General features: G+C 44.0%; 1 protein-coding gene across 6 annotated transcripts in view; it reads left to right on the forward strand.

Moving 5' to 3' along the window:
* The window catches only part of MYLK (myosin light chain kinase), a 1,681,938-nt gene extending 1,668,810 nt beyond the window's left edge, over nucleotides 1–13,128 (forward strand). For all 6 annotated transcript variants that reach the window (XM_069224656.1, XM_069224654.1, XM_069224658.1 and 3 more), the window contains one exon: nucleotides 10,908–13,128. In XM_069224656.1, the coding sequence (XP_069080757.1) occupies nucleotides 10,908–11,170 (263 nt within the window). In that variant the 3' untranslated portion in view covers nucleotides 11,171–13,128. The remainder of the gene's footprint in view (nucleotides 1–10,907) is intronic.
* The last annotated feature ends 1,935 nt before the right edge of the window (nucleotides 13,129–15,063 follow it).

Consider the following 15,063-nt stretch of genomic DNA (forward strand, 5'->3'; position numbering starts at 1 on the left):
TGGTGCTGAGTATACAGGTATTCCATAGTAGGGTGGTGAGTGTTGGGTGAAGTTCAGATTCTTCAAGTTATCATATGTAACTCCTCATTGTTTGAAGGATTGGGGGCTGGCCTCATCCTTTGGAAATGTGGTCCCCATCATCGTGGACTATATGTTATTCATTAGGATTCAATAATGGTGGTAGAGCTGAAACATTTAGTATTCAATTTAGATGAAAGTTTTATTATCACCTAAGAGTCAGAATCTTGGTGGACAGTTGCTTCCTAGTCAGGATTGAGTATGAAGATCAGAGATATGGGAGGTGTTGTTTGTTGATTTTGTCACTATGATCAGTTGTTCCTGTATTGCTGCATATTCTTAGTGGAAATGTACACTGTGCTCAACTTCCTCATGTGGCGTGCTGTTTCCTTTCTCTTCAACTGGTCTCTCTTTGTTCTCTTATTGGTTTTGGTTCATGTCTGTCTTTGTGTGTGATCTCAAACCTGGAACATATACTACAGTGTAATTATTTGCACTTTCTCATGATAATGTATGTATTCACATTGGAGCAGGCAATAAGGAGCAAGGAAAGCACCACAGATGATTGTTGCTGTAGGGCCAAGAACAAGCCTGACATTGCAGGTTTACAAACTGTAGCATTAAGATTCAGTTGGGCATCATGGACAGTCATTGCTGAAGCCTTGCGTTGGTGGTTACTGGGAGCTGTTTCTGTAGCGTGAAGTGCAGATCTTGGTTTGGTGGTGCTGTAGTGCAAAGAGTCCGGTTCACTGGAGCTTTGTGTTAATGGTTGCATGCGGCAGCCTTCACGCAAACTGGCCCATTCACAGTGATGAAAAGGCCAAAGCTTCAGGATTTCTCCATTCCTTTAAGAGGTGTGCCCTTTGATACCTGCCAGGGGTCCAGGACCTGGGGAGACACCTCCTTAGAATCAGACACTCACTGTAACAGAGGCTACCATGGGTCAGCATGTCCACAGGCCCATTTGCAGCAGACCATCTGGTTAGTTGCAGGGAGAACTCTGGAGATTGTTGTATCCTGTAGCTCAGAACAAGAGGTCAGACAACTGAACTTTGGTGTCACTCAGATTTTCCTGGGAACAAGGAGATGGTCCTCTCTCCTTCAACCAGCAAGGTATGCCTAAAACAGCAGGGCAGTCCAGAATTCTTCCACAGGACCAGGATATACTAAGGAGCTGGCCTGAGGGGCCAATATTTAAACCTGGTGCCAGCCTTTGAAGTGGCAACAATGTCTAGGCTCTGTCCCCATCAGGGTCTGGAAAAGTCCTTCCTTCTCCTGCCCATGCTGTAAGTGATCTAGGATGACAATGGCTGATGTCACATTCCTTTGTGAGTGGGACAGGGAACAGCTTTGTTCCACCAATCCTGTAAGAATTGTCCATCGTGTCAACACCTAGTCCACCTTTGTCTCACAGTCTGGGATTAATACACACAGGCCAACTGTTAATCTAGTCACAGTCATGTGACCCAGGTCACAGGCTACAGGAGCCAAATGGTTAGGACAAGAAAATGACAACTTTCTAAAAGTGACATTGTCAGAAGTGTTATTTGAAATCCCACTTTACCACTAAAGATGATTTAAATCACAAATCATTTGAGACTGAGCCTGACTTTTCTACCAGTTTTCAATTAAAAATGCCCTGCTTGTCCCTGTTCCCTGGCTCAGCCATCCAACACCCTTTTACCCAATTCCCCCGCCGATGGGGCAAAACCCCAAACCAACTTTCCCATGAAAGCAATGCCCACTAACTTCCCTGCAATTGTGTACCACGAAAGCACTTTTACTGCCACAGACAGTATAAACTGTACCACATCTTCCACTCTCTCCCATTCCCCAATTTTCCTACTCGCTCCTGTGTTCAGAAACCCCTCCCAAGCCTGTAAGTATGCTTTCCTCTTGGACACGGCCAATGACCCTACCACCAACTGGAACATCCTCTGTCTCCTGTCCATAGCACTGTCTGCATGTGCATCTTGTCCCTATCCACCTTCGTTAGTGGCCAGCCATTGAAATCTCTCCCACTGTGAACGAGACAAAGCTTCTGCAGTGTAATTGACCACCCCTGGCACATGCTTAGCCCTGAACTGAATTTCATGTTTGAAGCCTGCAAGTACAAAACTCTGCAGCAACTTCAGGATTGTGTGTCTCTGGCCGACTATCTATTGACCACCTGCACCACGCCATGTTTTCAATGCAGATTAAGACTTTCTTGTGCACCAACAACTCTCCCCACATAGTGACTGCTACAACCAATGGAAAAAGCTCAAGTAATGCAATGCTGCGGCCCCATGCTTCCAGCCTGCTGGCCATTCCTCAATATGCCAATGTCCTTGCCAGTACAAACCAAACCCTGCACCCCCTGCCGTTTCAGAATAAATTTGGATATCCACTTAAAGCTGCATGGTGTACACAATGGAATGCCATTGAATGAGTCCAAAAAGAAGTACCACATGCACAAATCCTCTCTCACATGGTGCGGCAAGGACAGGCCTGACACCGCCATTCCTAGTCTCCTACGGAAGGTCCAATCCACTCCTACCACCCTACTTGCAAAGTTGAGAAATTCTAGAAGCACTTGCACCTCCCTGACCTTAACTTTAGCCTTTTCCAGTATTGTGGCCAACAACTGCTGCATCTTCAGTATTTTGTCTATTGGTAAACGTACCTTCATGACCCTGGAGTCCAGTTCTATCCCAGAGAAGGGGAGCGTTGTCTGGGGGCCCACCGTTTTCTCCAGTCCCAAAGGAACACCCAGTGTCTTCCATGAGGTCTTGTAAACTTACCAGCAAGTGCTGGCAGTCTGCAGAGCTGGACTTTGTGACAAAAAAAAAAAAATCAACCAGGTAGGGGGTCACCCACTTGTGCTCATGGCCCACATAAACATCCTTTGCAGAAATGATCTAAACAGTTCAAACAGGACCCAGGAGATCAAGCAGCCCACTGGGATGGCCTTGTCCATGTACCATTGTCCACTGAACTGAATACTCAGCAATTGAAAGTCGTTGGGGTGTACTGGCAATAGCAGAAATGCTGAATTTATGTTGCATTTCACCCTTTCTGCTCCTACCCCCGCCCACTCCACCAGTACCATTGCTACATCGACTGAAGGATATGACAATGAAACCATATTTTCAGCTATGATGTCATTGATTGATTGCGCCTCTGGCCAAGACATATGCTGTATCATTTGAAACTGTCCCTGCTATTTCTTAAGGAACCACCGCTTTCGGAGACACAGATAGGTTTTTTCAATGTCTATTCATCAAACGGACCTACTATCCTACTCTCTGGCATTTCTTTCTGTAGTTCTTCTTGTGGGTATTCCCTGACAGACTTGAGATGTTCAATCTATATAGCTTAACCGATGTAAGAGCTTTTCCCCACTTGTCCCTCTTGAATATTTGTTGTAGAACCCACTCCCTGATGGGACGAGCCTGAACAGGCCAGTGGACTATAGGCATCCAACTGGCAGTAAAAAACATTTTAACAAATTTTGCTGCACTCCTCGTGTGCTGCCATAGATCTGAATCTATTCCTGACCATTTCAACTCTGCATCAAAGGCCATACACCCCCTGAATTAATCGTCATATTGTCATATTGCACCCACTCATGCCCCCTGAATGTGGTTTGTGCTTTGCGTATGACATCCATGTATTTAAACAGGACCACACTCCGCTCAGGATATTTCTTGCAGTGTACATTGGCGTAGATTAGAAAAAGTTGCTGTCCAGTTCTCTGTAGTCATAGGCACCCTTGGGTGTTTAGCTAGCTTATACTCTTCCTCCTTGGACCCCTCCTGGGACCTGACTTCTCAGTGTAACAGCTTCAACATTTCAACGTATTCGCTCTTCCAGATATGCTATTTGGTAGACAGCATCAGCTGTGCCTCTAAAGGTTTGGTCACCTCCATACAGAGGAATGTCTTTATTTTAAACTCCTTGCTTACTTTGCCCTCTACCCTTTCTGCCTTACTTGTCTCTTCTTCTTGCCTACCAGCATCATTTTCTTTGTCCATGGCACTTACGCCCTGTTGTTCCCCTCCTATGTGGATGGCCCTTTGTGGGACCCCACCTCCTTCTTTTTTGTACCATCCAGTTCCTTGATATCTGGTCCCTGCTCCTCTGTGCCTACTCCCATGTCCTTGAAATAATTGCCCTTACGTAGCCATGTACTGTCCTCACCCGTCCACATCAAGCATCCATATCAATTGACACCATTACCGGACCCATTCCTCTGGCCTCCACGTTCTTACCGCTCTGTAGCCTGCCTCCTAGTCAGTGTAAGCCACTTCTCAGCCGACCTCGAGTAATTGGGTCCTGCCGGTACCATGTGTTTGGCTTGTAAAACACTACTTGTACACCGATTAACATGGTCCCCCCCCCCTCTTTGGCCCGCCCCTCACCTTCTTGCCACCATATCTGCTCCATGTCATCTGGCACCTCACTGTGCACAATCTCCCCCTCTTCAAGACTCTCCTCTTCATAGTCCAATTCCATGCAATCTACCAATTCATCCACCCATTCATTGCTTTTTGTCACCGCTCCATCATGTGGCTCCTTGGACCCCACCATGGAGTGACCAACTACCTGCCCCAGTGGGGCCGTACTCCACAAACCTAGCTACATCTGTGTTGCAGGCTGACATGACCAGTGTCTCCTTCCTCCCGAAGTTGCGCTAGGTCCGCCCTGACAAGCCCTCACCCTTCGTTTGTCAGCTAAGACTAGGTCCCAAGATGCAGTCCGGCTGACCGCTCCACACCATGTCTTCACTTCCCCGCACTGTACTCTCCTGACTCAGCTGCCTGCTGTTGTCCTGGGACCTGCAAAAGAGGATAGGTCAGGTGTGCATGCCCTCAGCACCCCTGCAATCTGTACCTTAAACAAGACCCTTGCCGTGTACGCTCTGGGCCTTTCCACTTAGATCTTCATCACCCTAAGAGGCCTGCATTCTCCCTTCCATCTGGCTCTGCATTCATATGGGGTGCCCGCTGCCATTTCCCCCATCTATCCCACGTGCCAGTGAGAGTTGGGGTTCCTAGGCTTGCGCCACTCTCCCCCCCCTTCTGTCCCTCATCTCACTCCATTCCAGCTTTGTAGCACTTTATGTGATTGCCGGACCCATGTACTCCATGTGGGTAGTGTCTTGTGGCAAAGCAGCCTGCTAGATTCTCTGCTACCCTCTGACCCCAATGGGTCTCCTCCCTCCATGGCGACACTGCTGGCCACAGCACCTGCAGACCTGTCAGTGCCCTCTCAATCCAATCCCACTTCTCTAGTGAGACCTGTGACCTGGCCCCAGCCACTCCCCCTCCATTGAATGCAGCCACAGCCTGGCCCATATTATCATTACAAGATGGGCCTGCCAGCTTTTCATTACATACAAGCCCCTCTCCTCCTGCCAGCTCCTCCTCAAGTATGTGCCACTCTGCTCTTGCTAACCTGTTGGAGTTTACCTCCTAACCTCTTGTAATCCTCCAGTCTATGCTCTTCGCCTCCATTCCTGCTGTCCCTTCCCTCTTTGTAGTCCCTGCTGTTCCAGGCCTTCCCGGCCCAAGAACTCTGTTCCTCCCCTTTGGGGCTTCTGCCGCTTGCCTGATATTTCAGCCCACCCCTCAGCCTGTCCCTCATAGCACATGGCTCTGCCATAGATCCCAGTGTGTGAGCATCTTGAGCGGACAGGGCTGTTCTCTTGGTGCTGCTCATGCCCTGTGGCCCCTCCTCTCACCTGTGAGCAGCTCCACTTGCCTACCTGGACTCCATTCCTTCCACGAGGCAGGGAGCAACCCATTACAGCAGCAGCTACCCCACCTAATGCACTCCTCACTGGGCAGGCTGGCACAGTAGCTGTGCCTCTACCAACAAGTAAATCAAAGCACTCTGCCTCTTTGAGCAGGTGGAGCGCTTGGCAGACCTTCTTTTCGGCCATGTTAAAGATAAATAGGCCTCCCAACTATGCATTAGAATAAGCAAAAAAACTGATGCCTGTCTCCCTACTGGGCTGCCACCATGTCAACTACCAAAAATATGCACCTAAATAACCTTTTGCTACATCCTCTAATGGATGTAGCCCAAATGATGCACAGTCTGTTAGACTGCACCACTTTCCCCAATACCCCAGGGGGACAGGCCTCTCTCCAGTCCGCTGTCTCCCAAGCCCCTAATACAAGACCTTGATGGACTAACATTGGCTAATTTGAATTTTCTCAACAGCATTTGATATGCTGAATGCCTTCGGTTTTTGACAAGCCCAAGAAATATTCACCCAACGACTTGACATTTTTCTTGGAATAGAACATAATGCAATCGTTTGTTGTGACCTTTATTCCACCTTCATAGGCATGGCTAGCCAGAGCCATGCTTATTTTCCATTGTTGTGTTGTGAGTTAATTGTATAAGGGTGTTTCATTTTTATGCTATAGCCATATTGGTTCACAGAGGTCACTTGTTTTCAAGTGCCTTAAAGGAATAAAGGTTACTGTGTGCACGTTTGTGTATGGTTTTTCTATTTCCTTGTGAATCAATAGTTGCATCTTTCAAGAGAGATGGTCTGGTAAATGTGCGTTGAGAATTATTTTAATTCTGCCATTAATAAGTGCAGGAATCTAATTTACTATTAATCAACATGATTATTATTTTTCTCTGCTCAGTTAGTGTTTGCCTTACTTTGTATCTCTTATTATGGAATGAGCAGACCAGTGCACCAGCTGAAGGGTCTTTATCTTTAACAACCATATTTGTTTATTATGATGTTTACTTTCCATTAGCGAATTGACAAATTTTCAAATCTGTTAGTGGGTGATAACTCATTATTCATATCTTGGTGCTAGAAGCTATTTGTTCAAATGGGAACATGGATGAAAACCCACCTTGGTGGGCAGTAAAAGCATGTTCAGATTAAAGTGAAGCCTGGGCAGAGAGGGGTGCTAAAAATAGATTTAACTCGTCCTTGACAGGTGGATGGTTACCTGTTCTGCTAAAAAAAACTTATTTGTCCATCTCTTCTCAGAATGCTGGGTAAAAATGTCTTACCCTGGCAGTTTTAGCCCATGTCTGCTATCATGGCGCAACACCGCCCATCACTATCCTGCCTTCTGTAATTGGTAGTGTACACTATCAGTCAGTAGCCACCAACATCCCGGTCCAGGAACCAGCTGTCGTACCGGCACCCAACACCCAATGCCACCCTGTCGTATTACGATGTTCCCACCGGGCTGACCAGCTGTAACATCATATTACGATGTTCCAACCAGTGGGAACAGCGCTACAGTATTGGCCTAGGCTCCCTGAAGGGAGCCGAGGCAAGTAGACTAGCACAACAGCTTTCCGAGGGTGGGGGGGCAGGGGGAGCCCTGCGCTGCCCATGCCATGGACCATGGCCCATGGGAAGACTGGTGGAAACAGGAGTCGTGTTCATCACGGCGGTGCCACGAGTCTGCCTCCGTCAGCGTGTTGGGAACCTTCTTCCCAGCGGTGCCGGTGGTCCCCTGGTGGGCTGAGCGCCAGTGTTGTAATGTGGCGGTCCGACCTCCTGGAGTGCGGTGGTCCGACCATCACAGAACGGCTGGCGGTCTCAAGACCACCAGCCTTTTCATGAGGGGGCCTCAATCTCTAGCAAGGGAGAAGAAAAGTTCATGGAAAAGTTTGATTTGGCCATCTCATCAGAAGCAGGTATGGAATAAGGAGAAGAAGTAGCTTTTATGGCACAAATTTCTTTAAAAAAGCAGTTGATAAAAGTTTGAGACACAGTGGCAGAGCAGGATTGTAGTTAGCCGGATAAGAGAGTTCCTTACCTATTTCAAAAATCTCATTGGTAGCAGTACATGTTGTGATGACTTGTTCCATCAACACTCATCTGGTTTGAGGGATCCATGAACATTTTGACACTACTAGTGCAAGAACTCATTTTATTTGTAGTTCTTGAATCAGTATGTGCCTTTTTATCACTTACACAGTACTATTACATTTCCCCTGAAGAGATGATTTTCATAGTATCTAATGCGGTACAATAGCATAAGCTTGTCCATGCACTATAGTGAAACTAGCAAGACAAAATACCTCCAGGAGACTGTTTGATTCTCCACTTCCTCTTTGAAAATCAAATGATTGAAAGAAGGCTCTAGAAGATGCCCTTAAATCCAGATATAATTACTTCGGAGTGACAAATCATTGTCTTTAGACATTGAATTCAGGTGCAGCCCGTCTTTTAGGGTGGAGGGGCCATGCCCCCCAACCTTTTGCACCTCAAGAAGAGTGTCTGTCAGTCTGAACAAAGGTCAGCCTGACAGACACTCTTCATGTTCAGGTCAGGCAGCCAGGAGCAGACATGCGCGATTTGCGCATACTCCTGGCTGCATGAGCTGAACTTTGCTGGGCTGAGGAGGTCACAACTCCTATGGGCGTGACCTCCTCGGCTCAGCAAAGGTGTCTCTAGGCCGTCCCCTGGGTGACGAGGAAAGTGTCACCCATTGACTTTGACCTGGACACTTCAGGTTTAAGCCCTGAAGCGCCCAGGGAGAGTATTAATCAGTGACACTTCGTCTCAGAGTGGGGTGGAGTCAGCAGTCTCACTGACCCCATCCCACTCTGTGACGAGGCTGGGACTGCTGCCTTCCCTCCTTGGCTCACCTAGGGTCAGCCAATGAGGGAAGGCAGCTATCCCAACTCTCCTGGGACCTCTGAGGCTGAAGGTAAGTGTGTGTGTGTGAGATCTTTTGAAATTAATGTTTGGTGCGTGCGTGCACGTTTCAGTGTTATGAGTGTTGTTAATGGATGTGCGTGCGTGCATGTGTGGGTGTGTATGATCTTTTAAAATGAATGTTTGGTGCGTGTGTGCATGTTTGAATGTTATGAGTGTTGTTGATGTATGTGCGTTCGTGCATGTGTGTGTGAAAGAATGAGTGTTGTGTGCTTCCCGCCCCCCTCTCTCCTAAAGCTGCCAGCCGCCACTGATTGAATTAGAACATTGAGATATCTTTATAATCTCTGCATTTTTTCATTCATTGTAGGTTTGTGTTAGCAGGGTTGGCTCTTCAGAAGTTTCATAATTCTAGGCGTGCTGTTGATTTGTGATAAAATACACAATGTTTTCAACTATCGTATTCATAAAGAATTATATTATGGAGAGGGGTTCCACTCAGGCACAATGAAAGTAAAGGGTTGATCTGACATGAGGACAACATAAAGTTCCTCAAACCTTTCACGTAGAAGGGTAGATGCAGAGAACTCAGGTTGTCCTGATTAAATTGCACTTGTGTACAGTTCTTTCTGCAAATTGTTTTATTTTTATGTAAGAACGTCTGCTGACTGAGCTTTGAATTTTACCTCTAATCAATACAACCTGTATATTGTTTTTAAGTCAGGAGTTAACCAAGACCTTTTGATTCTACTTACATTATCTATATGACATGCTTATTTATTGGGGCTTTCAACCAGCCCTCTTCATCCATAGGTGTGCTGTTGGGTCATTCACATTTTTCTTCAACACACCATAGCAATCACCTGGGGGTATTGGGCCAGCCCACTTCAGCCATTGGCAAACTTCACTGTGAGTGAGTGTTTTGCCCCTTCACCTGTGCCTCCATGTGAGACGAGGGAGCAGCGACACAGTGTATTGCTTTGAAATTCACTTTATCTGTCTTGATGCTCTATTGTTTGTTAATATGTGATGTTCCACAGTCCCTGATAAACGTAGTTCTCTCTTTAAAAAACTGTAACACTTAGCACCTTAGGTATGTACCTCCTTCAAACTTTTAGTTTTCATGCAAATGGAATTTGATTTTTTGTGTATCATCAAGCTAAACTATCCAATTCAGATTCGTCAGTGCTCCTTAGCCCAGTGAATGCTATGTGGTACTGGTATCCTACCAGATCCACACAAACTATAAATAAATGCTGGCAACGGAAAAACAGGTTCCAGCACTCCAAATGATGTGCTTTTACTCCTCTAAACACATTCTGGGCCACAAATAGTGTGTTACTTTTTTTAAATCTACAAATATTACATGTATATCAATTTACATCTCATAGACATCAATAATACACTCGTAATGTGACCTGTGCATTACTATCACAATAAAATGGAACTGTGATTCCATTTTCAAAGAGGCCTTCAAGCAAATCACAAAGCCTTGTTTAAAAAGGTAATATAGTAACATACTACGTGGAATTTAGGATTGTATAAGATATATATTTTCACTTGACATCTCCATCCCATCCACTTGCCAGAAGTAACCACTATGAATGTTATTGATGTCTCTTTTAGTATTACCAAGATGTTTTGTTGACAGTCACACCTTAGTGGACAATTCATATAGAAAACCTTCAAATATGCATACAGTGCATATAAATGCTGAAGCAGGGTGTAATGTCTAAAACATTTCATGCTGCAGTGGATAGGGGAGAAATGTAAAAAAGTACTGTTGCCCATATATTCTCCCAATAAAGATACAGCACAAGTTTCCATGTAATAAATAGAATATTAAGAACGTGCTTTATATGAAGAGAACCATGTCTCATAGAATTCTATTTTACGAAATAAGTAATACATTAGTGGTTGACAAATTTTGTATTTATTGCAAATTATTTGCAGATAAGTGTATCTTTTAATGTATGTGAAAACAGTTCCATTAGTCTCTTTACATTGTCTGTGTGATGTACTAGGAAGGAATTTTGGCACTTTGTTTTTATGATGAATTAAGCAAAAATTGCAACCAATGTGAACAAGGCTTAAAGCACTTTGAAGGACATCGTTTGGATTGCGGGAAACTGTTCTTGCCTTGCCGGCTTTTGTTTATTGTTTTGAATAACCCACACAAAATCAGGCCAGTTTCCTGGGATTTCATTGCAGCATAAGTGTGCCTATCACTGACATCTGTTGTGTGTTGTTGCAGGTTACCCTGACCCAGAGGTTATCTGGTACAAAGATGAGCAGCCAATTAAAGAGTCCCGCCACTTCCAGATTGACTATGACGAGGACGGGAATTGTGCTCTGACTATTTCAGAGGTTTGTGGGGACGATGATGCCAAATACACCTGCAAGGCTGTTAACAGCCTTGGGGAAACAACTTGCACTGCAGAGCTCATTGTGGAGGTAATGGGCAAAGAAGAGGAGGAGGAAGAGGAAGAAGAGGAGGAGGAAGAAGAAGAGGAATAAACGTTTCATTTACCAAAACGAAAGACTTTCTGAATGGCTCTGTTAAGCAAGTTATAACAGCACCTAGTGTGATAAATGCATATTTTGGTGATCGCAAATTTGTTCATCTTGATCAGTTGTTACCTGTTTGACCAGGAAAGTGTACTTTTAAATTTGCTGTTGTGACTGCAGTTCATTTCCCGGAATATGCATTGTACAGCAAGTATAATGCTGAGAATAAGTTGCTAAATGAAGTGGAACACAGCACCACATTACCATTCTGATCTAGGTGTATTTATTTTATGAAATGAAGAATATTTTAAACGCCATATTATCAGATTATAAATATTTCCACCCTCATAATTCAATAGAAAGACACTGCTTTTAAGATGTGGCTTACACCCTTTGGAAATCACTACAAATATACTTTATACAACTTATATAATACGTTTGACTGCTGTGAGTGAGAGCCATTGGTGTTTTATTTCAACACTGACACTGTTCTAAGTATGTAATTGTCTTACAAACATTAACCTGGGAGAAACCAACACACTATTGTAAACCCTTTCTTAGTACAGAACAGCTGAACGACTTCAATAATAGGTTATTTTGGCTACATATTATCCACTTCCCAATAACATAATTGAACCATTGATGTCTGATGATAAGTGATGTTCAATCTCCTATGACTGTTGTCTCCTCCCTCTCCCTCTACTTAAAGTAAATAGAGCCCCTTCCTACTATCACACCAGCTGCAAAGTCTCTGCAATACCAAGGCTGAATTGTGGTTCTGGTGTACGACCTTCAAGCTTTCTGGCTTAGTGTTTCTCTGCTCTGGTGTCCCTTTTTTAAACAAATGTTCTATTTCTCTCAACATAGTTTGTAGTGAGCCTGCATATCATGTGTGGACAAAAAAGCTGCTAAATACCAGGAAATGAAGCAATGCAATACAGCAGGTTGAGTGGTGCATTATGGATATGTATTTTTGTACTTGTTTAGATCCTATATAAGTAGGTGTTCAACTCAATTTGGTTTCTTTGATTTGCGGACACAAACAGGTTTCAACTGATACAGCTATAGATGTACATTGGCTGGTGTAGCCTACACAAATGGAGTGGTTTAAATTATTCATTATATGTAGTTGTTTCCAAAGAATTTTGCATACCGCATAGCCCAATGTAATCTTGGGCATTTGGTGGGGAGGCTGTGGCCTTAAGCAAAGAACTGTGATCTATTTTGTCAAGTGAGAAAACAAATAACACACATTGACTGTGCTTTACATTCACAAAACTAGCACTTCTGCATTTCTGTTTCTTGTGCAGGGGTAATATCAGGTGCCGTAAACTGATATGCATCTTCTAATTAAAAATACATTTCCAATTTCTGCATATCATTCCAATTACATATTTGTATTTTATAGTTTTTTCCACTTTTTGTGTTTTAATGCTAAGGATGTACCCTAAAATATTACTTAACGTAGGTTTTACCCCAGGGGAAAATATTATATTAAATGTTATTTTATGCAGCCATAAAGAATACCAGCTTTAGGATGTGTGATATTACCATCGGTAGTCTTATGTGTTTTTAAATGGGTTTGAAATTTGTTGGGCCCTGCCCAGTATGGTGGATTGCACAATGAGTTTTCATACCAGCTTTCTTTTTATAATTTTGCTTGGGTCAAGTTGATAGCATGTCTTTTTTTTCCTGCAAGGGGTAAAAATTCCTTCTTGTAATAACCACAGTATTGCCACAACTCCTTATTAGGTAAGGATTTCATACTGACCTATGTGTGTACAGAGCTTTTCTCTCACTTGTTCTAAATGTGCTGAGGCAGCATTGTTTTTACTGTATTACACAATATGCTAGCATTTTTCCAGTTTGTTCGGTCATCAAGATTGAAATAAATGAGTTCACTACAACTGTAGTCAATCACTATTTCTAAATAAATAGAACGGCAATGCATGTTTTTGGAGCACCAATTGCAGACTCTAAGTTTTTTGACTAAAGAAAAAAATATATATATTTGTGAAGCTGCTTTTTAGTATGAAGATGTGGGATTGTTTGTGTGTTTATCTATATCTGGGTATGTGAAAGTGTGTGTGCTGTGTAACAACATGCTTATGTATTGATATCCCATGGAGGGAAGGAGCATTTACAAGTGTTCTGCGTCTCTTTCTAGTTGTAGAAATTTTAAAGCAACATATTGTCAATTTCCTGACCCTTAAGATGTTGGGGAAAATTATATTTTTTTAATTTTCCTCTGACTGCCTAGGAATGTAAATGTAGTAGTTTGCTGAAATAACCCCCAAAGTAAACATCATTAAAGTGACATATTTGCATTAATTTTAACAGGTTGAAAAAAACAGATAAATACAGAAAACACGACGGCTCAAAGTTAATATATTTTAGTTCTTCCCTTTTGCCAAAAGAAATGAAATTGATCAAGCCACAACTGGCATATTATCTTTAATCCCTAAAGAAATCTTGATGGGCACTCTTCCAAAGAGAGATATTAAATGCAGAGTCACTTGGAGGAGAAAAAACTAAGTTCTCGGAAAAGGGCCATTCAACATTGCAACTAAGTGGTTCGAAACAGTGCAACATTTAAGGTGCTCAGAAAGTAGATTTTGGACTGAAGAAAGATTCAGAGCTACACATTCTCTTGAACTAATCAGAACATACTATTAGAAAGTCCACCTTTCTGCTTATACACTACAAGAACATGCTTATGCGAAAATGTATATGTAGCAAAACACAACTCTCAGGTGACACCTTTTTGACCATACTCTGACCTGGAAGAGCGCACCACCTCTACCAACAACTCAGGATAAGATATCTTGTGCGTACCATCTCCTGCTGCTCATCCTATCACCAATTTTCAACACACTCACAAATTTCCTCCCTTCAAACACTCTGAAACTTACTTGTACACAACCATTCTACGATAGACGTGTCCCAACATCACCTCACATGCTTGTTCTTCAAGGCTTACACTGCTAATGGCATACATAGCTCAGCCATAGAATTCCTCAGATACATACAAACCTACACAGCCTCTTCATCAGTGTTAAAAATTGGGTCTCTAGTTGGCAGAGGTATGTATCCTGTCCAAGTTGGGACCACAACCCTTGTCAGAGTAAGTCAGATAAACACCTTAAACTGACCTGTGCTCACCCTCTGGTAACTTATAAACACAAATGATAGACGGAATGTGGAACCACTCAAACATTCACCCCCAGTCACAGATCTGGGTTTAATCCATCAATTCTTTTGCTCACCATGCCAGACCAGTTTGGACCGAGCCATATGCAAATCAGTCTTGAACCTGTTCCCCATGGAAACAGTCCAGCCTGAACTGCCTGGCCAGGTCCTCCCTGGACAGGAAACAAGCATCCAGGGCCCGGTTTCAGGGTATCACCCTTCATCAGCCAGGCTAGCTTGAATCCAGTGGCACAGTGAGCCTGTGACACACGTCTGGGCATACCCGGCGCACTTAGGACGTCTAAAGCGAACAAACACAAACAATGGATGCCCAGACGCAAGTCCCTTGCTCTCCCCATGCCACTGGAGTCAAGCTAGCCTGGCTGATGAAGGGTGATACCCTGAAACTGGTCCTAGGATGCGTGTTTCCAGAGCAGGGAGGACCTGGCTTGGCAGTTCGGGCTGGACTGTACCCATGGGGAACAGGGACAAGACTGATTTGCATATGGCTGGGTCCAAACTAGAATGGCCTGGATTGCAAAAAAACAATGGATTTAGGCCCAGAGCTCTGTACTGGGGTGAATGTTTGACATTGGTAAGCATTCCGTCCTTCACTTGTTCTTTTTGCATTTGTCGCCCAAAGTGCGAAGGGTATGCCCAGACATGGCTTTGTTGCTCCCCATGCCACTAGAGTCAAGCTAGCCAGGCTGATG

This window comes from Pleurodeles waltl, chromosome 3_1 (assembly GCF_031143425.1).
Source record: "Pleurodeles waltl isolate 20211129_DDA chromosome 3_1, aPleWal1.hap1.20221129, whole genome shotgun sequence".
NCBI lineage: Eukaryota > Metazoa > Chordata > Amphibia > Caudata > Salamandridae > Pleurodeles > Pleurodeles waltl.